General features: G+C 42.8%; 5 protein-coding genes and 1 long non-coding RNA gene across 23 annotated transcripts; 3 read left to right on the top strand and 3 right to left on the bottom strand.

Annotated features, from left to right (window-relative positions):
- Positions 1-8: 8 nt before the first annotated feature.
- Positions 9-5232, bottom strand: LOC143377533 (uncharacterized). Of its 4 annotated transcripts, XM_076828885.1 has the most exons (6): positions 5022-5232; positions 4699-4938; positions 3769-3992; positions 2975-3257; positions 2711-2897; positions 9-2638 (listed from the first exon to the last, which is right to left on the bottom strand). In XM_076828885.1, the coding sequence occupies exons 1-6, from the start codon at positions 5057-5059 to the stop codon at positions 1097-1099; spliced, it is 2514 nt and encodes an 837-aa protein (XP_076685000.1). In that variant the 5' UTR covers positions 5060-5232; the 3' UTR covers positions 9-1096. The 4 variants fall into 4 exon arrangements, with proteins under 4 accessions (XP_076685000.1, XP_076685003.1, XP_076685002.1 ...); XM_076828888.1 differs by lacking the exons at positions 4699-4938; positions 5022-5232 and adding an exon at positions 3486-3500 and having other exon boundaries at positions 2975-3320; positions 3769-3872; XM_076828887.1 differs by lacking the exons at positions 4699-4938; positions 5022-5232 and having other exon boundaries at positions 2975-3368; positions 3769-3909.
- A 121-nt stretch (positions 5233-5353) lies between these two features.
- Pdxk (pyridoxal kinase) lies at positions 5354-23179 on the top strand. 2 transcript variants are annotated; one of them, XR_013087352.1, is made up of 9 exons: positions 5354-5547; positions 5796-5895; positions 5982-6125; positions 6201-6321; positions 6393-6535; positions 6605-6784; positions 6859-7173; positions 7306-11303; positions 23019-23179. XR_013087352.1 is itself a non-coding variant. In XM_076828906.1 (7 exons), the coding sequence occupies exons 1-7, from the start codon at positions 5455-5457 to the stop codon at positions 6969-6971; spliced, it is 894 nt and encodes a 297-aa protein (XP_076685021.1). In that variant the 5' UTR covers positions 5354-5454; the 3' UTR covers positions 6972-7189. The 2 variants fall into 2 exon arrangements, 1 of the variants encoding a protein (XP_076685021.1); XM_076828906.1 differs by lacking the exons at positions 7306-11303; positions 23019-23179 and having other exon boundaries at positions 6859-7189.
- Positions 7237-11255, bottom strand: Rpiii128 (RNA polymerase III subunit RpIII128). The gene is made up of 8 exons (XM_076828864.1): positions 11115-11255; positions 10892-11046; positions 10637-10813; positions 8496-10563; positions 8163-8409; positions 7920-8084; positions 7717-7847; positions 7237-7642 (listed from the first exon to the last, which is right to left on the bottom strand). The coding sequence occupies exons 1-8, from the start codon at positions 11190-11192 to the stop codon at positions 7259-7261; spliced, it is 3405 nt and encodes a 1134-aa protein (XP_076684979.1). The 5' UTR covers positions 11193-11255; the 3' UTR covers positions 7237-7258.
- LOC143377534 (isovaleryl-CoA dehydrogenase, mitochondrial) lies at positions 11611-13810 on the top strand. The gene is made up of 7 exons (XM_076828890.1): positions 11611-11990; positions 12187-12276; positions 12351-12572; positions 12631-13052; positions 13135-13225; positions 13296-13464; positions 13545-13810. Exons 1-7 carry the CDS (start codon positions 11850-11852, stop codon positions 13676-13678), a joined length of 1269 nt encoding a protein of 422 aa, XP_076685005.1. The 5' UTR covers positions 11611-11849; the 3' UTR covers positions 13679-13810.
- Zasp66 (PDZ_signaling and DUF4749 domain-containing protein Zasp66) lies at positions 14307-25816 on the top strand. 14 transcript variants are annotated; one of them, XM_076828892.1, is made up of 10 exons: positions 15062-15454; positions 16252-16478; positions 16998-17154; positions 22277-22432; positions 22676-22726; positions 23111-23199; positions 24712-24856; positions 24947-24985; positions 25266-25343; positions 25621-25816. In XM_076828892.1, exons 1-9 carry the CDS (start codon positions 15341-15343, stop codon positions 25326-25328), a joined length of 1041 nt encoding a protein of 346 aa, XP_076685007.1. In that variant the 5' UTR covers positions 15062-15340; the 3' UTR covers positions 25329-25343; positions 25621-25816. The 14 variants fall into 14 exon arrangements, with proteins under 14 accessions (XP_076685016.1, XP_076685009.1, XP_076685015.1 ...); XM_076828901.1 differs by lacking the exons at positions 15062-15454; positions 25266-25343 and adding an exon at positions 14307-14363 and having other exon boundaries at positions 16252-16322; XM_076828894.1 differs by lacking the exons at positions 15062-15454; positions 25266-25343 and adding an exon at positions 14307-14363.
- LOC143377538 (uncharacterized) lies at positions 23337-23957 on the bottom strand. The gene is made up of 2 exons (XR_013087353.1): positions 23826-23957; positions 23337-23707 (listed from the first exon to the last, which is right to left on the bottom strand). It is a non-coding gene; the product is annotated as an uncharacterized LOC143377538 (long non-coding RNA).
- Positions 25817-26052: the final 236 nt, after the last annotated feature.

The following is a 26052-nucleotide window of genomic DNA, read 5'->3' as shown; positions in this document are numbered from 1 at the left end:
GTAACACGTGCTGTAATATTATAATTTATTATCTGTTGGTCAAATTTTGCTCAATGGTGAAGCAACAAATTGATTCTTCGTTTAAAAACTATTTAGGTACATTTGACTTTGTCGCATTTAACAAGTACTCGTAACAATTATGAACAATTTCGTGCTGAAATTATAGGGTAATTCACTCTGCTGCTCTGTTATAGAATATTTACGTCCGTAAATATTTCGAACACCTCGAGTACGTTCGATAACAAACAATGGCATAGAAGAATAACGTGATTCTAAACTATAATGTATAACATTATTTAACAATATTTCATGCCACGCTGCACGGAAGTTAAATCTCTTTAATTATTTGGCATATCGTAGGTCTCGTCTAAGTATTGTGCATTAGAGAAGACAGTTCCTAAGCAATAAATATTTTACTCTCAAGTTTCAATCACGGGTCTGCAGTATTTGGTACATAACACATATATCGTAAACTATGGTTCTTTTCATAAATACCACATAAATTAATGAATATCATTGATACGTACAATTTTATAACTTCAAACGCGTTTAAAACCGTCATTACACATAAAGTAGATGGTATGTACAATATATTTAACATATAAGCATCAAAATAGGCATAACATTGACCAAGCATATTATACTCCCGACGGGGAATTTGCGTAATTTGTGCTTATGTGTCCGAAAATTATAAACAGGAATTTAGAATATCAACAATTCACTGCCCCTCCGATACGTTAAGGCAGCAGCTTTTCCTTTCGATAAAATACGCCACAACAATGTCGTATGCTTAACAATTTTTAAGTAGAAAAACTACAAATATGTTGGCACGCGATAAAACGTATTGTAACATCCTATATATTGCATCTATGTAACAAAGTCTCTTGAAATATAGTACAGGTATGTACATACAGTCCCATACTCTCAATTTGTCCTAGGTAACATTTCGTTAAAATTAATATTTATGTGAAAAAAATTGCGTTTAAAGCTAAGCGAGCTAATCTATAAATCACGATAAATAACAAATTCTTAACGAAGATTTATGCAAAATATAGTTCTCCTGGCCATGACTAGGTGCATAATAAAACAGTTTGCTTCATTGGTTTCTAGTTAGCTGACATTTCATCAACGACGGCAACAGCTTTTCCCTACAACACGACACATTGCTAGTACTTTTGCAACAATTTCGACTAAATACTTTTTGCAGTTGCTGTAATGTCTTCAAACAGATAACAACACAACAAGAGCCACAACCACCGGACTCGTCGTCACACAAACATTCGCTTTGTAAACAAGATACAAAATTATCTACTACTTTAGGAGGCGGTGCATCTTTTTTATTAACTTCCGTCGTCGCACTACTCGTGCAATTTTGACAATTCTGCAGGTCATCGCATTTGCAGTCGATACATTTGCATATATCCGCTTCAGCCGTAATCTCCTGTAAAACATTTCTACCCTTTTTTATCTCTCTGGTATCTTCCCCTTGCCTGTCGTCGACATTCCCCTGGCAATGCGTGGTTTCGAGGCTCGTAGTTATGCCTTCCACGTCTACCAAATTAACGTTATCCAAGCGTTCTAGTGGCTGTAGCTGATTTTCTATCTGCAATGGGTAAGGTTCTGGTTCAACTAGATCGACTAGCGAATGAACCGCCGCTGGAAAAGCATTTAATTCCGACCAGGACAGCCTTCTTAAAGCAGACGGAGTTGCTAATGCCATGACGTCTATCCAGGGAGAGGGTATTTCTTCTTCAGATGCTATGGCTAATTCAATAGCTTCCGATTGCGTTGTCGCGACGCTAGAATCCAATGACTGTTCGACTTCGTTAAGGGATCCAGTTCGTAAAGTATCATTGATAAATGATAAGTTTTCTATCCCGCTATCGAAAAGCGGAAGTGGAGTCTCGCTAGAGGAACTAATGATATTTGATACATGACTAGTAACAGTATCCGTGTTATACAACGTTGCATTACTGTTGTTGACAGCTGCCTCCACATTCGACTGTGGGACAATGGGTGCACGATCCTCGTACTGCTGCGCGCTGCGCGTGAAATCTGTTCCTTCCGATATGTGAGCGATTGTGTTCTGTAAACCATCCTGTATAATCTTCTGCTCCAAATTTATTGATTTAGATTTCTTTACATTATTCGACAGATTATCTCGTGTCTCTGTCGAGGAGTCACAGGGATATCGTCGATTTTGCTCCTGTTGTAAAGTCGAGTCATCCGTCTCGTTGAATATTTTAAATTTATCGTATCCTTCGTTATTATTAAAATTATTAATTGCATGTTTGTTAAAGTCGTTTAGAATAACACTTTCCGATGTAAGAAGAGCGACTTCGGGCGTTTTACTCGAGTCCTCGACAGTTTTAGTGGTAATATTATAGTCGAGCTCTTCGTTCAGTCTGTTCCGGCTCAATATGTCCAACATATTCGCGGATGGTGACTGGTCATTCGCACTTTCTGCGGCTATGAAAGTTATACTTTCGTTACTTTGCGTACTATTACAGGATAATGGTATAATAGCATAAGATGGCACATTGGTGTTCTTAGACGTTGTTTCATCAACATCGATTTCTGACTTTAATAAGTCACTGTTCCTTTGGTTTCCGCTATCGTCTAGGTTTCCTTGTTGTTTCTGCAATAAAACAGTGCGGTACAATATATGGATTTGGTAGCGTGTACTGCCTTTTACTGTCGCAGCACTTACCATTTCGTCATTATTAGCCGATCTCTTATGAGTCTTTAAATGACTCTTTAAACTGTGAGGTGTGGTAAAGGACCGTTTACAGTTCTCGTAAGTACACACGTAAGGCCGTTCTCCTGTATGTGTCCTTTTGTGGGTTTTTAAATGATGAGACGCTGTGAAAGCTTTCCCACATCCTTTCTCTCGGCATCTGAAAGCATAATTTATGTTACGTTAGATAACACCTATTGCGCACGTATTAACGATTAAAAATACCAAGAAACATACTTGTAAGGTCTTTCTTGAGTGTGAGTACGAATATGTTTCTTGAGATCGCTTAGAGTGGTAAAAAATTTAACACATCCAGTCTCTTCACAGTTGAATGTATTGCCACTGTGAAGTCTTTGGTGAGCTCTCAGTCTGTAAAGGGTATTGAACGCTTTCTCGCAGCCTTTGTGATGGCATTTGAATGGTTTTACTTTTGTGTGTACTCTAATGTGAATCTTTAGGCTGTACGACGTGAGAAAAGCCTTGCCACAACTTGGTTCTGCACATTTAAATCGATACTCGCCTGAAAGTTTTGAGAATTCCTTCCACATAAAAAGTTTGCTGGACTACCTATTGCTCGCAGTATCTGAAAGCCATGCAGGTCGAAGCGATCCCTTTATACCAGCAGTGATGACTTCATAATGAATAGAGTATACATAAAAAAAAAACTTATAAAGCACGAACACACTGTCTATGTTCTCATTTCTTTCAAACATAAAGTGTGAATAATAATAATATTTCATAAACTTACCTTGTTCCCTTCAATCTTTGCAAGCACAAAAGGAACATATACAAATTAGTACAGCACGATAAATACAGTTATATAAACATGCAAAGCACATACTATTACTTTCAGTTATACAAATGAAAGAATTATTATTACAGACGGTAGAAAACGCTATTATTGACACTTTATATCGCTCGGAAGTACAAACAACTCTTACGGCATTTGACTATGTATCGATCATTTCGTATTTTATAATAATGCAAAAAGCTTCCAACACTATGTAGTCATTTAATAATAAAAATTTTACCTTTATGAGTTTTCATGTGGGTACGCAAATTTCCAACCGTGCTGTACGTTCTATTACAACCCTCGTATTCACAGGTATAACGTCCAATATGTTTTTGACTCGCATCCTGAACTGTGCTCTCGATCTTAATAGTTGCACGCGAGGACTCGTTTGGTAACAGATCATCGTCGCCAGCATGAATTCGCATATAAATTTCATGAGGGCTGGTGACATGATGTATAGACCTGTAAAGAAAATAAATGCAATGCTTATAAAATCTTGTTGCTGGAAATAAACATTCAGTATTCTAACATAAATACTAAGTTTGTCGGTAGAAATTTAATATATAATACCACGCATGAGTAACATCTGGTTGAATGTATTCTTATTTGTGACCACTCATAAGCTAAATTTATAACATGCTAACGCTACATCATTTCTGTCTGTGTTAAAAGATTTTCTGTCAAGAAAACAGAATTATGCATCGACGAATACGCGTTGTCAGAATTTGTATAAAAAATTTCTCTGCGTGCACAAGTGGGCGAATTGTCTGAATGTCAAATTGTACAACTTTATTTATCCTTTGGTTAATTACGAGTCCCTGATGGAAAATGGTAGTACTATAGTTTGCATCTAATGCAAAGTGACAAACAATAACATATGTGTTAAATAAATACTATTCTGCGAAGCATATTTAAAAAAGTCTTTAAGAAACACAGATGTTTGGCAGCAAATCGGTAACGATGTTCATAACACAGAGCCAAGAATTAAGGGTCTAATTTCAAAATGCGTTATACCCTTATAAGGATGGGATACAAAATATCGCTTGCTATGTAAATGAATAGTTTGCTAATGGTGGTTAATCTTCCGTAGTTTTCTAAGGAAGGATTAATGGGGAAATGGTTCGTTTCACTCAGAGACAGAAGACGTTAAAACATCGAGAGATCTTACCCCGTCGTGTTGTCATTAGGTAGCCTTTCATCGATAGGAGTTTCGTCGTCCGAATAGTTTTCATAATCGAATACAGCACTCTGTTCGTAAACCTTGCTAAAATTCGTTAAGTCTAAACTATCGTCAAGGCAATCCTGAAGATCGTGCGTCACGAGGATATTATCAAAATTCTCCACAATATCGTCGGCATTCCCGATCTCCCGAAATTTTTCGCCTTCCCACGTCGCCATACTTTTCTGGCTGCACACAACAAAATCACGAGGTAAAGCGAACATAGATGTGCCACTAACGTGTAATCGTGCATTCGTATTTACGGTATTTACCGAAGCTGCTCGATCGGTACATACAACGCGTATTCCATCTTATCAATCGTGCCATTTAACTCTTTTTAAAAATATGATAAGAACGAAACGCGCATTAAAGAAATAGTAGCACTCCTGTCAATTGCATTTCAAATGCATTCTCATGATTTTCCTGCGTAGAGAGATGTTTCCATAAAGAAGTATTCTCGCTGTTACAGAAAATACAGCTTGCCTTACAAGAGGAGAGAAAAGCTCGACTAATGGAAGGACGTGTTGCCCTATTTTGTAACAGCTTGTATAAGAAGTTATATAATAGGCCATTATTAATGGTGAGTCGCTATTGGCGACGACTCGTCGCCGACGAGAGGCACAACGCACGAAACAGTTCTCCAGTTTTCGGTGCATTCGACGGATCGTGAATGGTGCGCGTACATACGTGCATCAGATAATCGACATGAACTCCAAAAAGACACCACGAATTCTTTCGATACAAAGTCACGTAGTGTGCGGTTACGTTGGCAATAAAAGTGCAACATTTCCGTTACAGGTAAACTATACACGCCCGCATTATTAAACTAAAAAACACTTCACGTACGCAGTCAGACTATTTATGATACCACTATCAGTCCCTTATCACCTTCCATTAATTGTACTCCGATGACTTTCAAGAAATACTCCTGCTTCTTGTAAACTCATTTATGATTTTGAACGTTAATTTCTGTAACACACCTATTTAGTTGGTAAAGAAAAAGATATTCTTATGTTTCTTCATGAAAGGATAATGTGTTTGTTTAGTTGCTGGGCTTTGAAGTAGATGCAATCAATTCCGTGCAACTGTCCAATCACACTGGGTACAAGGTCTTCAAAGGACAAGTATTAAATGACAGAGATTTAGGTAAGACAGATTGCTTTAAAAATTAGAGGGCAAAAAATGTGAGCTCTTTCAGGAAGCATACTTCTGAACACTAGTTTACTTCTTAGAGGATCTAATGGATGGCCTAGCACAGAATGATTTGGACAATTACACTCATTTACTCACTGGATATGTAGGCTCTGCTTCTTTTTTAAAGAGAATAGCAGGAGTGGTTCGTGCATTGAAAGATAAAAATCCTGATCTTGTATATGGTAAATGAGTATAAATATAAGATATAACAATCGGAATAGCTGATTTCACATTAATCATGGATTTCTTGTTGAAAGTATGCGATCCTGTTATGGGAGACAATGGGGTAATGTATGTTCCTGATGCACTTAAGGATATCTACAGGAACGAGATAGTACCACTGGCAGATATTTTAACACCAAATCAATTTGAACTAGAGTACGCCACAGAATTTTGTATCTTTAAAGTGAATCAAGGAGAAGGAGGATTTAGAGTATTAATTGTTCCAGATTACTAACTGGTATAAAAATCGACACAATGTCTGAATTACAAAATGCTGTGAAAGAATTGCATAAAGCTGGTCCTCGGACAGTGGCTGTCTCATCCACAGAAATTGATAACAAACTAACAGCTATAGTCAGCACAACAGAAGGTACCGAGATAATACAGCTAGTCTCTGAAACAAGATATAAACTTCTCTAAACATAATGACTGATTTCAGATAACACGTTAATAAAAATCAACATTCCGAAATTACCAACTAATTTCACGGGCTCGGGAGACCTTTTCGCCGCTCTGTTTTTAGCTCACACATATTTGCAGGACAATATACGAGATGCGCTCGAAAAAACTGTGAATTCTCTACACATGGTTCTACGCAAAACTTATGAACATTCCCAAGGTAGTCTATTTAAATTATTTATTCCTGTAGAAACATAAAAAAAAATAATAATGTTCTGTTTCGATCCTTATTAGCGAGCGAAGATAAGGAATCACAGCCTGCAAAGAGAATTGAATTACGATTAATACATAGCAAGAAGTATATTGAAAATCCAGAGATGCATCTACACGCAGAACCTCTCATATGAATGAATGAAACTTAAATTGTTAATATATTACACACATATCGAGCTTCGCTTGAATGTAAACCGCGAGATATACTTGCTAATACCTCGATACGTTACGATCTCGTGTAACGCGGTTAATCACCGACACGTTAACTATTTTCAAGGACCAATACTTCGATGTCTTCCAGTACAAAAGTACCTATAATTTACTTAATAAATAACGGTACGTATCAGACGTATATACGGATTACTTTTAATGACTTTTATCCTGCTATAACTTGTAAGGTGCCGTTTGAAATGTATAAAAATTATTCGCAGTAGTTTTTTAATGTTAAACGTGGTACAATGTTCATAGACTGGAGTTCTTGGAACAGTAACTTACAAGCATAAGGCATAGAAATCGTAGAAACACACGAACTGGAGCGACAACTGTGGCACCAACCACTATACGCCATCAGACCACATTTATTACATACATCAACATCAAACGCATCACTGGATATCATGAGTCTCTCTATCAACATCATGCTAGCACCGTATCCGATCAAACAATCCCTCTCCATCTCACCCAAACGTAAGCCCCCTTCTTTAGCGCGACCTTCGGTTGGTTGACGCGTTAATACAGCCCTTGGTCCTCGAGCACGAGCATGCATTTTATCTTGTACCATATGTTTCAGTTTCTGATAATAAACCTGCATTACGAGATACATTTATAGAATGATAGAACTGTATACTTTAAAAAGGGTTTAACGTATCACCAACTTACTGGTCCAGAATAAATATACGCCTGCAATGGCTCCCCCGTAATACCGGAATAAAAGAAGTCTTTACCCAAATAGTTGTAACCGTGCTTTACTAATTCTTCGCAAACATCTTCCACCTTCGAACCACCAAAAGCTGAAAAAGCAGACGGTATCGCTATAAATTACTGTTATCACAGTTGTGAAAAAGATTTATGACTGAACATACCAGTGCCATAGTGAAACCGTCCTTTTACGACACCAGCTTTCCCAGCGAGCAATTCTATCAATTTCCCGACTGTCATACGCGAAGGAAAACCATGCGGATTCATAATCATATCGGGACATATACCGTAATCATTAAATGGCATATCTTCTTGCTCCACGATCAAGCCTACGCATACACAGTAGGTCAGACATGAAAAAATGTGTTTAAAAGTATAAATAATGAGGGGTTGTCGAAAGCGCATACCAGTTACACCCTTCTGCCCGTGTCGGCTACTGAATTTATCACCGATCTCAGGTCTCCGAGTTTGCCTTAATAATAATTTAATCAAGAACGCGTCTTCCGCGTTACTAGAAATCATGACCTTCTCGATATATGCAGGAACAGGACCTTTGAAGACAACTGGGACATCTTTGTACTCCGTTTGTGTTTGTACATTACCAGAGTTCACTGGACCGATATTCGCAGAGGGCGACGATTTATTTACCATTACCTATCACAGAAAACGGAGAACGATCAGATCGATCGCATTAAAAGAACATTAAACTTCATTCATAAATATCGATCGCCAGAAATTACCTTTCTGTTTTCCACCATTTCACCAGGAGCAGCGATTCCATCGCTATCGATGATATCGTGTTTCCAAACAGGCTTCTTATTATTCGAATCTATTAATGGACCCATTATTCGATCGTACGTTTGATTAGCGTATCTTTTTAACGTGCATTTTGCATTCCGATATATTAGACACCTTCCAAATCCTCTGTCAATCGATGCCTTATTTAAGATGAGAGCGTCTTCGATATCGTAACCACTGTAGGACATAACGGCAACCGTTGCATTCTGGCCGGCGGGCAATTTATCAAAATTAATTAATTCTATGGTTCTGGATTTCACCATAGGCGCTTGTGGATACACTAAGTTGTACATCAATGTATCGATACGATTGCGCTGATTATAGCCAATAGTGCCCATTGCCTGTTTACCCATAGCACACTGGTAAGTATTTCGTGGACTTTGATTATGGTGAGGATACGGTACCAGTCCAGCGCAAACTCCAAGTAACGTAAATGGTTCAATTTCTAAATGCGTTGTCTTCTCGTGGACGTGCGATTCATTGAACGCGATGGAGCTATCGTTTTCTTCGTTCACGTCCAAATACTCGATCAAACCTTCTTGTAGAAAATCCTCGAAACTTCGTACACCTTGTTCCAGCAGTTTTATATTCTCTTCCTGTATAAGAGGTTGCCCGTGTTGCACAATAATATACGGTCTGCACAATCTTCCTCCGTCAGAGCTGATTTGAATGCATCTGTGCTGATGCTGCGTGTATATCGACACAAAACCATTTATAAGGCCTTTTCTACGGAGCAATCTGAAGACGTTTACCAGTCTCTGGTAGTTCTTGACTATACCCAAAATATTACCATTCAGAAAAACCATGTAAACATTTTTATTATTAATCTCTTCTCCACCAAGGATATTAACATTTTCCACCCCTAAATTAAACGCTAATCTCACGATCGGCTCCTCCTCAATTTCAGTAGTAATATGTGTCATAAGAGCCAAGTTTTTTACTAAACCACAACCTTCTCCTTCGGGAGTATCACTGGGGCATAACATTCCCCATTGCGATGGCTGCAACGAACGGGGTCCAGACACCTTCCTCGTCTTTTCAAACTGAGAATTAACCCGCGTCATCATACCAAGCGCCGAAATATAAGAGAGCCTAGACAGTACTTGTGTAACACCATGGCGTTCCATTTTGAATCGTTTAATAGTCCAATTACCCGAAGATATGGCAAAAGCTAATCCATTGGTAATTTGATCTTGCCTCATATGTTTCACAATGTCGAATTGTGCTGCTTTAATTTTCGGTATATTCTTGTCAGCGATTTGTTTCAACTCCCAATTGAATCTTTTAAACAAGTCTTCGAACATCAAAGATAGGAGAGAGCCAGCCAATTCTAATCGTTTATTACCATAATAATCTCTATCGTCTACAAGTTTACCATCGGATTGCGCTTTCATTACTCTGCGAATCATCAAGGCAATGTAGGTTGCTTTCATTTTGAAATTAAAATCTACGACAGGAACATGAGATAAAACGTTGGTCGCTAGTATGTCTTTCATCTCGTCCGTGATGCTGGATTTTACTACTATATACCGCTTCTGCTTTCTCTTATTACCGAGAAACCTTAACGCTTGATTCTGAGCAAAAACATTCAAGACGTGGCATTCCTCTAAACTGGGTGCAAATTTCTTCATAAACTCTTCTTCTGTACCGATCAGTTGCATAACTTCTTGATCGCTCACAATTCCCATTGCTTTAAATATTATGGCCACGGGTATATCATCTTGAAAAATGTTGTGCCTCATGTAATACTTCCCACTTTTACCCACAATATTGGTTTTGGTTTTCCTTTCGTGAGTCGAGCTGTTACAAGATGCAACGATACAGCCTTTACTATCTTCTTCTAAAATAATTCTGTTTCTAAGCATTTGCTCCTGTATAAGAATCACTTTCTCTTGCCCATTTATTATGAAATAACCACCGGGATCGTGCGGGCATTCGTTCATTTTAGCCAATTCGAAATGAGATTTTCCAGTCAATACACAGTTCGAACTTCTCAACATGATAGGCATTCTGAAAAGCAAGAATCGATTTAAGTCACCATAGTTAGTTGTTAACATTTTACATATATTTGCCAAGCTTCTACCTTCCAATCAATAAATTATTTCTAATTATTGGTTGATGACCCCTGATATACTCAATGTCCACTGTAATGGGAGCGGAATAGTTCAGATCTCTTAACCGACATTCATGCGGAGTAGTAGAGCGAGTCACGTTAAATCCTTCTTCGACATTAGGCGAGCCAACGTGTACATTTAAATACCTATAGTAAAAGGTAGATCGGCTTAGTAAACAACAAAATGTACTACAGACTACCAATAGACAAGGAAACACAGCTTACTTTACATAAAACAAGGGATCGGCGTCGCTTAGCACTTTCTCGTTCGCCTTCACGATCTTTTTGATCTCTACATTTATAAAATAATTAAAGGAATCAATGTGTTGTTTCACGAGACCTTTTCCCTTGAGAAAGGCGGGCACAAGTTTCCACTTATCCTGTAAAAATGCGACATCTTATAACGTTACTAGATTAAAATGTACAAAACCGTTAACCTCTCTCGTACCTGTATATGTTTCACTACTTTGTTATATTTCTGTTCCGACTTAATACCATCGTGACTATTCATCTTCATCTCGCCCATTTTTCAATATATGTTGTGCCGCAAAGTTGTTGTGTCGCAAGTCAAAGAATATTTATTAAAAAAATTGTTTTGTCAACGCATCTTAACCTCTTGTCCATCCAATATTCTTCGGTAAGCGGTAAGCACAGTTCGGAGATATTCAGCTGCACTGATGGAGGGGGAATAATGAGTGCATGATCTGCGCCTGCGTCAGTCACGCTACCACCGCTCTGTAGGTATTTCCCCCTCCACCAGTGCAGCCGAATCCCTCCGAACTCAGGCGGTAAACATACATCGCATACTAACCCTACAAACGTAAAACGTTGAACGTAATATACATATGTCATCAATGAACTAACATTAAATAGCAGCAAATAGTACATGAATTGTAAAATTAAGAAAATATTTGCACGACTGTATTATAAAATAAAAATGCATTCAGTCATTGTTTACGTATACAAATGCATGTGTATATTAGAGCGCAAAGTGTACCGATTGTGATATGCAGTGATATGCTAAACAGCTAAATAGCTGATGACGTTGCAGCAGAAATTATACACATAAACTTATTTCACCAACTATACTTGGCTACTCTTATCATGTTTTTTCTCAATCGTTTACGGGCTTATCAATACAACATTGTGAAAACTACTCGGTAAAATACGGAATCCTAGAAATATGATGCATTACGTTGGTAAAGTGACGAGACCACTTGTTCAGAACTTCTCAAAAGCGAGCGTTAACTTCTGTGCAAGACAGTCTTCGCAGTATTACAAGATAGATGACAATATCTCTGGATTAAATGATCAACAGAAGGAGGTTCGTAAACTTTCAACTACGTCATTGTAAAAAGGTCATTCCGCACTCTACGCTTGCGCGCGCATACGTTTCTTTCACGATTGATCGAAGATCGTGGATCGATATCTTTTAAATTTAAATCTTGTCCCGTTGAAAATATTCGAAATTCCATCCTCGATTCTTAAATGTTTTAAAAAACTATGTGGATTTCCTACAGCTGCGACAATTGGTCTTTAATTTTGCGCAAAAGGAGCTAGCCCCAAAAGCGAACGAGATCGACAGGACGAACAATTTCGACGATCTCCGAGTAGGTAGAGAAGAAATAGAAAATGCGCGATGCACGGATCCAAGGGTGTGCATTACCGAAACATTATATTGCAGGGATTCTGGAGGAAACTCGGCGAATTAGGTTTACTGGGTATAACAGCAAAGCAAGAATATGGAGGTACAGGAGGCACGTATTTGGACCACGTTATTATTATGGAAGAATTAAGCAGAGCATCGGCGGCTATAGGGCTTAGCTACGGCGCGCACTCGAATTTGTGCATCAATCAAATACACAGAAATGGCACAGAAGAACAGAAGCACAAATATTTGCCGAAGGTAATGCACGCAATTTTATCTTGAATTTACTGATGCGAAGTATCGAATTTTGATGCAGCTATGTAGTGGAGAGCACATCGGCGCACTTGCTATGTCAGAACCGGGATCTGGATCCGACGTGGTGTCCATGAAGCTGCGAGCCGATAAAAAGGGCGATCATTACGTTTTAAACGGCAGCAAATTTTGGATCACCAATGGCCCCGATGCCGAGACTCTTATCGTTTATGCGAAAACGGACCCAAAGGCGGAGAAGCCGCAGCACGGGGTCACGGCGTTCATCGTCGAGAAGGGCTTCGAAGGCTTCAGTACGGCTCAGAAGTTAGATAAATTGGGCATGCGAGGTTCTAACACTGGCGAACTTGTCTTCCAAGAGTGCAAAGTTCCAGCCGCAAATGTACTTGGGCAAGTGAACAAAGGAATATACGTTCTCTTCAGTGGTCTAGATTTCGAGCGGCTGATACTAGCGGGTGGTCCTTTGGGGTAAGAATTCTCCAGCTTCTCAATAGTATACCTGACGGAATCTCTCGTAACGCTGTACTGTACTTAATCCATTGAACGACAGAATTATCCAGGCGTGTTGCGACGTGGCATTCGATTACGCACACACGAGAAAGCAATTTGGAAAACGCATCGCGGAGTTTCAACTGGTACAGGTACGATATCGTAGCATCGTTATCGCGTAACTCTCCAGGACCTGCGCATAAAATGGCAATGATGTTTTAGGGAATGTTAGCAAACATGTACACGAGTCTGAGCACTTGCAGGAGTTACTTGTACTCCGTTGCGAGGTCCTGCGATGCAGGGCACGCGAATCGGAAGGACTGTGCAGCGGTCATACTTTACACCGCCGAATGTGCTACGAGGGTTGCCTTAGACGCGATCCAAATACTCGGTAAATGAACTCAATTAAATCTTATGTGAAAATGTCGTCGACTGCGACCGTGTTATCTGAATTTGTGCATGGTGCGTTAGGTGGGAACGGCTATATAAATGACTACCCTACTGGAAGATTCTTAAGGGACGCGAAATTGTACGAGATTGGTGCTGGGACCAGCGAAGTTCGGCGAATGGTCATTAGCAGAGCAATCACCGAAGAATATTTATGAGAAGAAATGGCATTCCCCTTTGCAAGATATTTAAACATCATCGCGTGGAATATTCGCTGCACGTGATACAATCTTGTTCGATTTTGAAGACCGCCTTTTACTATGGACGGGAATAAATATATATTTGATATGGACCTGGAGAGATAATAATCACAAGCAAAGCACGTCCCGGATAGGACTTAATCCTCTTTTTACAAGCTTCACCCCTCATCGTGGGTCCATTCTTAGAGGCTAACAATCCGTATCGTCCGAATTAATGGGTCATTGGTATTGCCAATCTGCATATCAACCGACGCCGGCGATAGGTACGCGTACACTTTCTTAGGATCGTGTAAATCGAGATAAATGAGTCACTAGAACGGTGCAGTCTCGAGACTATGATTGACTAACCTTTCGCGCTATAGGTTGCTAATTTAAGTCAAACTTACGTACGCTGTCCTCCTCTCGTTCCGTCGCAGGCACTCTCTTTTGCTCTTCCTCTTTCTCTCCTGATCTAGTCTCATTAATCACAGTGCAGCCAAACTAATTAGACCGAAGCCACATAGGGGAGAGAAGCTTTCGGGCGCTCGCAGACGTCACTCGGTGAAAGCACGTCCGCGAGGGAAAAGGGAGAGCTGATCCGAGATAGTCGAAGCGAGGGAAAATGGCCTTTAAGTTCTCCATAAGCAGTTTTTACGAAACCTACGTGAGTACGCGGGCACTACGAAAGAACCATCCATTCTCCTTCGTTCGACTCTCCTCTGTGATACACGGTGAAGTTTCTCTCGTAGACTATCTCTCATCCTGCACCAATTCTTTCGAGATTACAGTTCTGTGTGATCCACGGCCGCGCGTCTCTCCTTCGTTAATTTAAAAAGGAAACCCACTGTGAGTGTACGAATGTGTCGATCGACTCACGCTCAGAAACAATTCTTTACATTCATCCTACGCCCGTCGACACTACCTGATACTCTGCAGACCTGTTACACGCACAACGTAAGTTTGCATGTTAAAATACTGAATAGTGCGGTGCGTTTTCAAGCGAAGGAGCGCGTTTTAAGAGTTTCCCGGTGCGCGTGTACGTATCGGGCAAATTGTTTACGGGCCTCTCTAGATCCGAAATGTCTCGCAGCAGCGGCGATTAGTCTGCAATCCGGAGGAAGCTCGTTAAGAGCGGGCGAATTAGTTAATATCGGGTTTCGATACGAGACTATCCGCGCCCATGGTTAAACGCAGCAAAGTCAGGGAGGTCGCAAATGCCAGAGAAACGAGTGCAGGTCGGGCCAGAACAATACACGGGGTATGCCAATTCGAAATGGGGCCAGAATAGCAGAAGCGGCGGGCCGGTAGTTGGGTAACTAAGCTCGCAGAAGTAAAGCTTGTCAAAATGAAGTGGTGGTGCAGCCAGTAGTTCTCGTTTGCCAGTAAGGAGCGTAAGCGCGGCTTACACGGCAGATATTTCCCCCCGGCTGGTCGCTGAATCGTATATAGTCTTCGGATCCCTTTCGACAATTTCGCCAGCCTGTCTAGCTCCTTTCTTCGTTTCGCTCTTTCTTTCTTTCATTCTCACTTTGCCAGCCCGCGGCACGCGTTCGGCTCCCGGCCTAGCAGCAGTCGGTTCTCCTCCCGGTTTGTGACCGTTCTAAACACGCGATTGCGTTGTTGTGACAGACGGAGTAGAGCATGACGAGGAAACAAACGGTGATATTGAAGCTTAAGAGATCCAGCACCGGCAAACCCTGGGGAATACGTATCGCCGGAGGCGCTGACTTGGGCACGCCGATCGTCGTCACCCGCGTGAGTTCTTTCTTTCCATTTCACTTAATCCAGCCAGCGTTTGCTCGACGATACCTGCAGTAATAATCACGCCGTTACTCCGCGGACACGGTTATTATTGGATGGTACCGCGAAAGCGCATGCAACGGGAGATCGAGATTATTTTCTATCCGTGAACGGCCTCCTGCCAGTGGCATAATGTTAAACAGATACGAGCGCGTTCTATCTCTCTCGCCGCGCACGAATTCCTAAAGCAGGCTTTCTTCTAATTGAAATCGCACCAAAGTCGTCTACCTGCTGTGCTCCGAGCACGAGATCGATTAGCCGATTATCAAAGCTTCGCGCCGCAAGCGAATTCCGGCCGATAGCATAATTCCAATTTAGAAGCTTCCCTCCGTTTAATGCATTGCTTACACATCCACCTGTCACGTGTGGCCCAATCTCGTGCATCTTCTTCATCGTCTCGGCTGCTTCTTTTTGGCACGATGATCGGAGGGCAGAAGGGAGAGGCCATAAACACGCCTGGACACCGTCCAAACGTTTTTATCGTTGCAGCATAATTCTATAATTCTGCGTTACTGCATGCATCGAACCCCTTCCTTTATCTGTAATCAGAGCTACTGTTTGCCACGGACCTATACACAATTATACATATTCTCTAATAGTTTACCCTTCACGCGACTAATATAATTAAATCGTACGGGGCTCGTGCTTGTTGCTTTGGCGCGATAGCTGTGAGAGAACAGCGCTTAGCGTTGAAAGTTGCACAGCGTGTGGTGGACGTTGAGATGATGGGAATTTGATTTTTCTGTTCGCAGTCGGAGAACGAGGCGCTCCAGAGGGGTGACGTGATCAGGAAAATCGACGATTACGACGCGCGAGACGTGAGGCACGTAGACGCCCAGAATCTCCTCCAAACCTCTGAATCTATAAAGCTTGTAGTCGAAAGGTCTGAGCCGTCGAGTGCATCTCGTATCAACATTACCACCAAGTCACCTCCGATTATCGAGTCGCACATTGGCAACAGGGCTGCGGTCACTAGTCTGTCAGAAAGCAATTCCACCTTTAGTATTATGCGCTCCGTTTGTCGCATCACTGCCGCTGCGCTACTGCCGCTACATAACGTCACTATTAACCCTTCACATTAACACCTCTACCCTCTCTATCTCTTCTTCCCTATGCATTAATCGAAGCGCCTAACGTACAAGCTCACCGCATCAACAAATCATCGCCGTTCTCTCGACAATCGCTTCCTCTCGTCGCGCATCTACACCCGCAACGCTTTGGGTCTTTAATGCCGAGAAGCAGACGCATACTGCGCGGAGAGTTTAAACCTGTTAGCTTTTAGCCAAGAGGAAACAAGCTAATACGCTTTTGTGTCTCTAACATCGAGGCTCTGCGTGGCCTAATCCGCGAATCGCAATTTGCCTTTGAGCATGTACATGCATCTGTGCGCGATGCGAGCTCGAGGGAGCGTTTGTCGAGTACGCGCCGAGGCTCTCGTTAGAGGAAGCCTCTTTACGCCGACTCGTTGTGTAAGATGCTTTCCCATCTCGCTGCACAGAACCAGACAGCCGAAGGTACCGCCGCAATTGCCCAAGAGCCCTGTGCCACCACCCACGTTCGAGGAATACAGCCGTCCTACGACTCCGTCGGATTGCTTCACCTTGCCCCACGAGCACCTCGATGAGATTCGCGAGGAGAAAGCCTATTTGTCGCAGGTACATCGGATAAATGCACTTTTCAGCTACGACGTTCGCGCGGGAGCGAGCGAACAGCGATAAATTGGCGCGCCGCGTATTCGCGGCTCGGCTTAGGGCCTGTCCAACCGAGGACGATTATCTTGTAAGATGACACCGCCGTATTCGCTATTTGAAAATAGTTGCTCGCTGCTGCTTTACCGTCGTAAAGAAATCCGCCAAGCCCGGCGCCGACTTAGAGTGCTTTCGAAAACAACACCGATCTATCCCTATTCCCTAATGCTCGCGCGCGGCCTGCGGATGCATTTCGGCCGATCTCAATCACCATTTATACTCTGTGTCGGGTGCAGTTCTTGGAAGCGAACGGGGCATTTTATTCCTGAAATCGAGTTTGTAAACGCGGCCTGGTTAGTTTAAACTTCCTGGGGAGTTCGTTGATCCGCAAATATCACGCCGGGAATCTACTATCGAACTGACAAGGAAATTGGGCGATCCGACTCGAGTTCCTTTTTGTTAAAGGGATTAAACATTAAACACACGGCCCTGAATAATGGACCGAAGCCGAACACTCTTGAGCGGCCCAACGGGAATTGACAACTTCTAACGAAATTATGCGGGCGAACGCCAAATCTACTCGCTAAGTATAGAGCAAGACTCTATACGTGCTATTTCAACCGATACGACATGGCCTGCTCTCTCCGTTGATCCCAGCCTATCCGCAAAGCCAACCGTTCTATATCGTGGCGATTCCCTAATATTTTACGAAACAGAGACAGACTACCCTGCGGATAGGCTCGATTCGAAACGGTAACGCTCTTGAACGAACCGCTATAAAGTATGTAACGAGCCCGAGGCTGCTGTACAAGCAACGATGAATTATTGGGTTTCAAACCGCGAAGCGAATCGCAGCTGGCAAATTGATCGCCGCTCCGAAATTACTCGCGCACTTTGAAATTCAATAACTCACGGTGGAATCACCGCGAAGGTGTAGCACGCGTAGGTTGACAGAATATTCGTCGAATTTAATTCCTTACTTCCGCGGTCTATTCCGAGCTGTCGGCAAACCGCGAGGATCCGCTTCGAGTCGCGTTCCATTTCGATTTAAACGAAAGAACACAGTGACAATTGCTGAGAAATCCCAGCCTGTCCGGAGATTAATGCTCCGACTTATTATGTAAGTCGCGTCTAACGCAGAGCTCCCTGCACAGTCATTAAATTACGGGTCTAACTCTTGGTCGGAACAACCAGGCTATTTGTTCATTCAACTCTGGCTTTCAGTGCGGCTGTTAATCCATCTGCCTGCGCGATTGTCTCTCGAACGCGTTACTTTGGCCCTCTCGCTGGATCGCATTCTCGGTTCGGTCTAAGAACGTGCCAGCACGGTGAAATTGAAGTGAATCGTAGCACCAGGAAGAGCACGCCGCCGCAGTTCCGCGATAAGTTCGGAAACGCCTTTATTCGCCGAACATCCGACGTGTGAATATATTTTTGTTGGCCCGCAGCGATGCCGGAAAGTCCACGTAGAGGCAGTTGCCACGCTATAAATATCGCTTTTGCATCGAAACCACTGCTCCGATCCAATACTACGCGATCCAGGACGATTTCGGAACATCACTTCCATCGCAATCTGCGTCCCCAAGCATTTATTCTTCTAGCAAATAAATTGAAAACGGAATGGCCCGCGATCTAGCTGGATGGCATCGCTTTCGTCGAACAATTAACGATACGTCCCTTTTCGAAGAATCTTCGATCGAAACCCCGGTGTTCCATTCGATTCCAGCAGGTCAAGGGAGCGAGACTGAAAGAAGAAGAGAATTGGAGATTTATCGGACACTTGGCAATCGAGTCTTGTGCATACTCGTAAACGACTATCGTCCAGTTTATCGCGGAAAGTGGCGCTGCCAAGAAAAACACTTTCCTCGGTGCTTCGAATCGGCGATACTTGTTTCAGGAACGAAAGACGCATTAGTGGTAAAGCTGTATACCTACCACCGGACAGCGGGATCTGCGAAGATGGCCCGGCCAGCGTGCAAAGGACCCATTCCTATTTAAATTCGTACACTGAACGTCCTGCGAGATGAGTAACTGTAGAAGCAGCCGCCTTGAACGGCGGTCCGTCCTTCGAGCGTAATATTCGTCAGGCTTCTCAAGATTTTGGTCGAAATCCAAGTGCGACGCACTCGATCAAAAATACGAACAAATGGGTTGGGAATAAAAACTAATTACCTAGGCAGGTGCGAACGTGGGGCACGTCGGAAGGAGGATCACTTGGGCGAAGGAAGAGCTCGGAGGGTGTCCCGAATAGCTGCGCAAAAGATTTGGAAGCGGGCGGTCGAGGGCAAAGAGATCGTATAGCCGATCAAGAGGGCAAAACGTAGGAGTGATCGAGATACGTCGGTAATACGGGAGAGGAGAAGAAAGAGCGCGAGAGGAGTCGCGTGGAAAAGACCAGAGTTAGTGCCGCCCGCGCAACGAGCCAGTGCGTTAGCGAATATTCGTTCAAGAGGGGTCCACGGGAGAAAAAGTGCCAGCTCCTCGGTGGAAACGAAGGAACAGAGGAGAGACTAGCCGACATCCTCGCACGCGTATCACTTCCAGGAAAACGAGCTTCGGTTCGACCAGGAAACGATGCCGGCTTACACCGTTTACCGTCACACCGTCGAGCACCATCCGAAAGAGGAGGAGGCCGCTGTGTTCTGGGTACGAAACCGTAGAAACCTGAATTAAACCAAACCAACCACACCGTATCCCAGAATATCGATAATCCGCGTTCCAACAATCGCCAGGCTGTTTGACAGAACTTAACGAACCGCTGCTAGACTGCTCAATGTCCCCTGGTCTGCTTAGCCGACTATGGGGCCTGGTTTGTACCTACTTGGTTCTTCTAGGAACCACGTGTATTCCCTTTTCACTAAAACATGAAACTTGAAATTATCGGCGCTCTTGACATTTCACGAAGGCCACTAACAGTAAACACGAGCACGGTTCTAGCTGCCGTGTATAAATGAAACTATCCCATCTTGAAATAACGGGGTGTCGTAGGACACAATTGTTACAATTTACAATCAGTTTCTACTTTCCAATTCGATCTCGTTCCGTTTGTTCCGTGGACGTAGATATTTATCTCGGATCAGCCTCTTCCCTCGTTCGTGGATTATTTTTAAACCGCACAACGACATCAAGCGTGTGAGACTTGTGTTGTAACAATAAGGGGTTCCATGCCTGGCCACGCGAAGGCTAAAACCAGAGAAGCTGTGACGAATATTTCATAGTCATTGCTGCGCGCCAAGGGTTTCGAAGTGTTGCTCGATCGGGGAGATCGAGGGTCCGTAAGAGATGTAACCCAAGACGATCTAGATCTCGAATTATGCCACGAGCCAACCTTGACACCATCTCTAGAACTGGAGCTAGGTCTCAAAGGCTGTCCCATTGGCATAGAAGAAACTGCTCGAGGGGAGCTTTACGAAATTTCCACCGACGTTGCATGCGCCCCAAGTGGAAAAGCCAGCGAGAGGAGGAACGCCCGGGATGAAAGGAGAATTACACCGCGAGTACGAGCGACTAATAACACGATGCAATAAAACGCGCGTAAGCACGCTACGGGCCGTTCATTGGTATCTTATTCTATTTTCGTGAACGAGATCTGGGTTACTCAAACAGAAGAGGGTCGACACAACGACACACCCACACCCCGTCACCCTGGCTTTTTCGAATCGTCGCTTCACCTAAAAATTCTTTTGTCAGCGTTCAAAAAGAACCGTCGTAAATTGTACGCGTAACACGGGGGAGCGAAACGCTCGTTTCCAGTGTGTTTCTCAAACGCACCACGAGTACCGAGAAAAGGAATAATTAGAAAACAGCTGTTGCGTGGCGCAACTTCTATGAGCACAAATTTGACGAATTGAAGGAGATTCTAAATTCCTCCGAACTATTCCGATTTGACTAAGAAATCGATGGAACATTGACAAGTGTCTACGCGACGAAGACAGATTTCATGGCACACGGGATACACGTTATTTTTGCCGACTAGGGGCCTTCATCTATTTCGAGAAGAGTTACTGTTGCCCGCCCTGTGGAAATAATGCTCCCGACCTATTTATGATGGAATCCTTCTAACTACAATTCTAGCCGTTAACGCGAAGCCGATCGGTCTCCCCGTGCCATTGTGATAAAATCACTGTCCGCTGGACAGCACTTCGATCTTCTATTCTTGCGAGCGGGTTTTATAAATACGACGGGTAACTTTATCCTGCGGTTCGCGCTCTTTCTAAACCGTTCCACTTGACATTCTCATTTCTGTAGTCTGTAGTGTTTCGGCAATGACGGCAGCCAATGGAGGGAGCGCTCGTTTTGTAGGTAAACAGGAACATGTTCCTGCAAGGTCCAATTCTTCTCTCTCGGACACGGGCAAGAACGCGGCAGTCGCGTTTATAATAATTTCGTAATTCCCCGCGAAGCGAACGGTAGGTGACATAACTGGGCAAAGTTGGCAGGCGCCTTGCCCGTAACGCTGCGGTTTTATGCAACTTTCTGTTGCACGGATTCGCGAGCCAAGTGGTCGAAACTTTAGCCCCTTTACACAGCTTTTGTTTCGGACCAACAACTGCTAAGCGATATACGCATTTCGTGGCACGCGTGCGCTTCCGGATTTCACAGACCTGCCAAAATTATCGCCAGCTTCGCGGTTTCCACCTTCGACTAAAGCATTATTGACGCAAAACGACTACACGCAAATAGAACGGGAAAGTTTCCTGCACCTTTTGTTTAGAGAACCCATACTCGCGTACAATCATCTATTACCGCCGAATCGGTTCCGACTAATCGACGGCATACCGTTCGCGTGGAAAATAGCCACAATATCTTCGAGTTAGCAAGGACTTATTTTCGGTTGGCTTTATAAATGCTAGCCACGCTCTATTATCGCCACGGTGTCGACAATTAATGAGGCATCGTCGATCACTATGGCCTCTATTAAAGCTTATTTTAGATTTCGTTCGACGGTAATTGACACCGTTCTGGCAGAGCATTCCACGCCTACCTATCTGATTAGCAACTCTCGGTTCAGGCATTCGTAGTTGGTTAAATATTCTAGTTCTACGAGATCGCGAGGCGTAATTACGTACAATGACAAATGAATTTGCAGCCATACCGCACGACTCCTCTGGTCTTGCCGGGCGCAAAGATCAAGAAGGATGCTCCACTCGGGGAGTGCTACCTTCGCCATCATCCGAATCCGATGATCAGAGCGGCACCTCATCATTACGAACCAGCTCACCCCGAAGTTGCTATGAAGCAGAAGGTGAGTGTTAGAAATCTCCAACGCGCGGAATGAGAAAAGAAGAGAATGCGGTCTACGCGTAGAAACTTTACATCCGTTCTCTTGAAACAGAGAGAAATTGTCGTTAAACCGCGGTGACGCCATTCTTTCTTTCGCTTCTAATATGCCTAAGTCCTAATAGAAGACTCTGAAGAAAATACGCGCGTTCGATGCACATACTGTTGGGTTTAATCTGCACATGTGTTTCATAAAACTTTCGACTAGGTGGCGGAATCGGTACTTCAACGTGTCTTGGGACCGAATGAAGTTCCAAAGGTTTGCAACATTTTATTCTCGAATCGCTTCCGCTTCCACAAACGACGCTTCCGCTCTCAGCGAAATCGTGCGACGCATCCCCGCCGCGTCGGCGATTTCCACATTCTAACGATCAAATATCTTCGAAATTTGTTGCGAGTGCCAGCGATAATATAGCATGCGATCGATATTTTGCCACTGATTAACCAGCCGAGCAGTATCCTCGAAAAAGGAACGCCTTCGACTCGTTCGATCTGAGGAATAAGTTTTAAAAGTTCTCAACACATAAGAAACTAATGCGACGCATTGAGAGGAAGAAAAACGAATACGACTATACCGTTGTGATTAATCTGCCGCTACCTCGCAACCATTCCCTTTAATGTCCTGTTTAATTTCACTCCGCAGGTAGTCCACAAGCAGTTCAATTCTCCGATCGGCCTGTACTCCGAGCAGAATATCGCCGACACCATTAAATGCCAGGCATCCGCCATACCGTAAGTACTGAAAACCATACCATTTAAAAGAGAAATATTAAAAATACTAGAGAACGGTCAATACATACACCGTGTAGCCTGCATCTCACAATTAGTAATAAAGCTCGCACCATTAATTAGCTTTCTGCTGAATGCTGCCACTTATCAAACGATTAACTCTAAGAAACATAATCTTCAAGCTAATTAACCACTGGACACTTGTAATACTGAAACTCGATGTCCGAAGACTCCGATGCGTGGAGTATCGAACCTCGACTTTCGATATATCGAGTACCGAACTTTAACTTTAAACACTAATACTTTTAGCGAGAATATTTCAACTCAATCTCCGAATTGCTAGAGTTTTCTACGGGAGGTAAACGTGCGCCGTATACATACCAGAGGACGTAATCGTGACGACGTAGAACGGGAGATAGCGCGGTTCGGTTGTTACACGACAGGTGTTTCTCCCGAATTCATTACACTCACGAGCGGTTTATTTGTTTTGCAGAATTTTCATAGACTTTTCCTTCGTGAAACAGAAACAAGAAATACAGGAGCAAGCGAGAATGTTGAAGGAGCAGGCCAAGGCCGCCTCCTCCAAGAACGTGTGGCCGCAATTCAATAAGCCCAATTAATAGATCTACTTAGCACGAGATGTTCTTTCGATGCTTCTCGTACGGTAGATTCATCGCGTAGATTATTCACTGGTCACGATCTCTGCCGTCCAATTCTTTCTCTATTCTTCTTATTCTTTTTTCCCTCTCCCCGTTGGACGAGCGAACGTGACCACTGAACGTTGATAGAGTTCTCGATAAGCGTGCGACGTACAACGTGTTTGAACTTTACTGTTTCAGTCTCTATCGTTTATGGATCGTACTTAGGATCGCGAAGTAACTATTGCAGTTTGTTGTAGTGGCCCCGATTAGTTACGGCGGAACCGACGGCAGAGTTAGAGAACAAACCTCGGAAGAGTTTGTTAAATAACAATCCTATATCGTTGCATGGTGTACAGTAGAAAGTAATCAATAATTAATCATAGTAAATACACGTGGGAATAATTAGACTTACTAATTTCGATGCTTACGTAACAACAGCAATTCTCGAGAATTACAAACCGTGATTTGAAACGATCCGCGATACCTGCGGTTGATCGGGAAACGAAGAAGGTGCGGAAGCGAGCGAACGAATCAGTCCTGTTCGAAGTTACTCCCGATTAGTCATCACGAATCACGTCGCGCACGGCTGCTACCGGGCCCTGATACAGAAAGACAGTAACGTTAGTATCTGGAGACAGGACTGAGTCAGGTGATCAAAGAGATACGGGGCGTGATCCTCGAGAAAAGGCACCAAGCATCGAGCTAGGACGTATGTGTGATTAGATTAACGAGACGGGCACGGAGGCGGTCCGATTGTCGCTCTCGAACAAGCAATTAGCGATATAACCCTGGCTGCTGCTAACAGATTTGACAGAATCGCGAAGCAAACGAATTAAAGGTAGTCCGTGTGTACACATGCGATACAACGGTACAGCCCGAAGAAACCGATGAAGTACGACCCAAGCAAGAGCGAGGCTTACAAGGCTCTGCAGGAAGAAGCACTCGGCGACACAGTGCAGGAAGTCAGACAACCGGCGCGCACCGGTGTGTTCTCGCCGCACAAAGTCAACCAAAATAGGGTATGTATCTGCTTTTTCTATCAATTCCCGGTTACTAGCCTCGGAAATCCCGCGTGAAAGTTCCCTCACCCGAGCACAAACTGCTTTCAGGTATACCAAGCTCGACCGAAGAGTCCTGCTGGATCATACGTAAGTATATAAACATGTAAATGTATCTTACAGTGAAAGAGAAAAGTTGTCCTATCTGGATGTTCACCGTTCATGTGATCATGCTAGCATGCACTTGCACGAACCGCATGTAATGGATGCAACTATCTTTCTTCAATATACATATCACATTATGCACAAGTATCGGCAACGTTTTTAATAGATCGATCGTACGTCTTCTTTATTTCCTTCTACGCTCGACCTGTTAACATTTTTATGTCAAAATGACGACAAATTAATAGTTAACGTTTATTTGATAAAGGGTGGATTTCATAGACGTCCCTTCCCTCTCCCTTTTATAAAGGATCGCATCAACGACTACTAAAATTTACACCGACTTGTACGTGTAATTTGTGTATATGACACGCACGTGTCTGCTTCTACGCACGAGACATTCTGCGGTGTTGCAGAAAGTCGCGTGTACCAATTGATCGTCCATAAACGAGTATAGATAATTATCAAATCTCTTGAATTAATATTGAACCTACGAAATATTGATCGAATAAAATACTCGTAATGGAATGCATGACGCATATCAAGCATGTTGTTAGCTTACCGACGATCATGCTCGTTTCAAATGCTAGAGGATATTGACGTCTTCCTTTTCTTTTTTTTAGGTCAACGTCCACGACGACGACGGTGAAAAGATCCACCAAAGTAATAGCTTCAAGAGGATTATGTACAGTGTGCTGGGACAAACTGATTATTAAATTCATTTCTGAACTGATGTTATGAATATATCATATTTATATTACATACATATATATATATATTTTATTTATTGTATGGTGCAATAAACGATAAAAATGCCAATGAGCAACAATTAAACGAAATGAAATATTAAAATCAAGAAATTCTTAGAAAAAAAATTAATAGGAGATACTCTGAACGTTATATCCAGTTGATGTTGAATTTTCAAAGTGTAACAATTCTTTCCTTTCGTGTCCATAAAACAGGTATCATTTCGTTATTTATCCACCACACCATTCACAACCAACTTAGGTGACTGTAAAAGAAAAGTAACATTAGGTATATAGAAACAAAGCTTT

Source organism: Andrena cerasifolii, chromosome 16 (genome assembly GCF_050908995.1).
Source record: "Andrena cerasifolii isolate SP2316 chromosome 16, iyAndCera1_principal, whole genome shotgun sequence".
NCBI lineage: Eukaryota > Metazoa > Arthropoda > Insecta > Hymenoptera > Andrenidae > Andrena > Andrena cerasifolii.
Note: the sequence above shows the minus strand (reverse complement) of the source record. Positions and strands in the feature narration are given on the sequence as shown.

What these genes read in the sequence shown, in the direction of transcription:
- LOC143377534 (XM_076828890.1), top strand. Translation starts at nt 11,850, where the DNA reads ATGATGCATTACGTTGGTAAAGTGACGAGACCACTTGTTCAGAACTTC. An exon ending in TAAATGATCAACAGAAGGAG is followed by an intron (nt 11,991 to 12,186) that starts GTTCGTAAACTT and finishes GATTTCCTACAG; the next exon opens with CTGCGACAATTGGTCTTTAA. An exon ending in AGACGCGATCCAAATACTCG is followed by an intron (nt 13,465 to 13,544) that starts GTAAATGAACTC and finishes ATGGTGCGTTAG; the next exon opens with GTGGGAACGGCTATATAAAT.
- LOC143377533 (XM_076828885.1), bottom strand. Translation starts at nt 5,059, where the DNA reads ATGGAATACGCGTTGTATGTACCGATCGAGCAGCTTCG. An exon ending in ACTCAAGAAAGACCTTACAA is followed by an intron (nt 2,898 to 2,974) that starts GTATGTTTCTTG and finishes TTATGCTTTCAG; the next exon opens with ATGCCGAGAGAAAGGATGTG. An exon ending in CGGCTAATAATGACGAAATG is followed by an intron (nt 2,639 to 2,710) that starts GTAAGTGCTGCG and finishes GTTTTATTGCAG; the next exon opens with AAACAACAAGGAAACCTAGA.
- Rpiii128 (XM_076828864.1), bottom strand. Translation starts at nt 11,192, where the DNA reads ATGGGCGAGATGAAGATGAATAGTCACGATGGTATTAAGTCGGAACAG. An exon ending in CGGGCAGAAGGGTGTAACTG is followed by an intron (nt 8,085 to 8,162) that starts GTATGCGCTTTC and finishes GTGTATGCGTAG; the next exon opens with GCTTGATCGTGGAGCAAGAA. An exon ending in ACGGTTTCACTATGGCACTG is followed by an intron (nt 7,848 to 7,919) that starts GTATGTTCAGTC and finishes CTGCTTTTTCAG; the next exon opens with CTTTTGGTGGTTCGAAGGTG.
- Pdxk (XM_076828906.1), top strand. Translation starts at nt 5,455, where the DNA reads ATGAACTCCAAAAAGACACCACGAATTCTTTCGATACAAAGTCACGTA. An exon ending in CCAAATCAATTTGAACTAGA is followed by an intron (nt 6,322 to 6,392) that starts GTACGCCACAGA and finishes TAATTGTTCCAG; the next exon opens with ATTACTAACTGGTATAAAAA. An exon ending in TATAGTCAGCACAACAGAAG is followed by an intron (nt 6,536 to 6,604) that starts GTACCGAGATAA and finishes GACTGATTTCAG; the next exon opens with ATAACACGTTAATAAAAATC.
- Zasp66 (XM_076828891.1), top strand. Translation starts at nt 15,341, where the DNA reads ATGACGAGGAAACAAACGGTGATATTGAAGCTTAAGAGATCCAGCACC. An exon ending in GACCGAATGAAGTTCCAAAG is followed by an intron (nt 22,727 to 23,110) that starts GTTTGCAACATT and finishes TTCACTCCGCAG; the next exon opens with GTAGTCCACAAGCAGTTCAA. An exon ending in AGAGTCCTGCTGGATCATAC is followed by an intron (nt 24,986 to 25,620) that starts GTAAGTATATAA and finishes TCTTTTTTTTAG; the next exon opens with GTCAACGTCCACGACGACGA.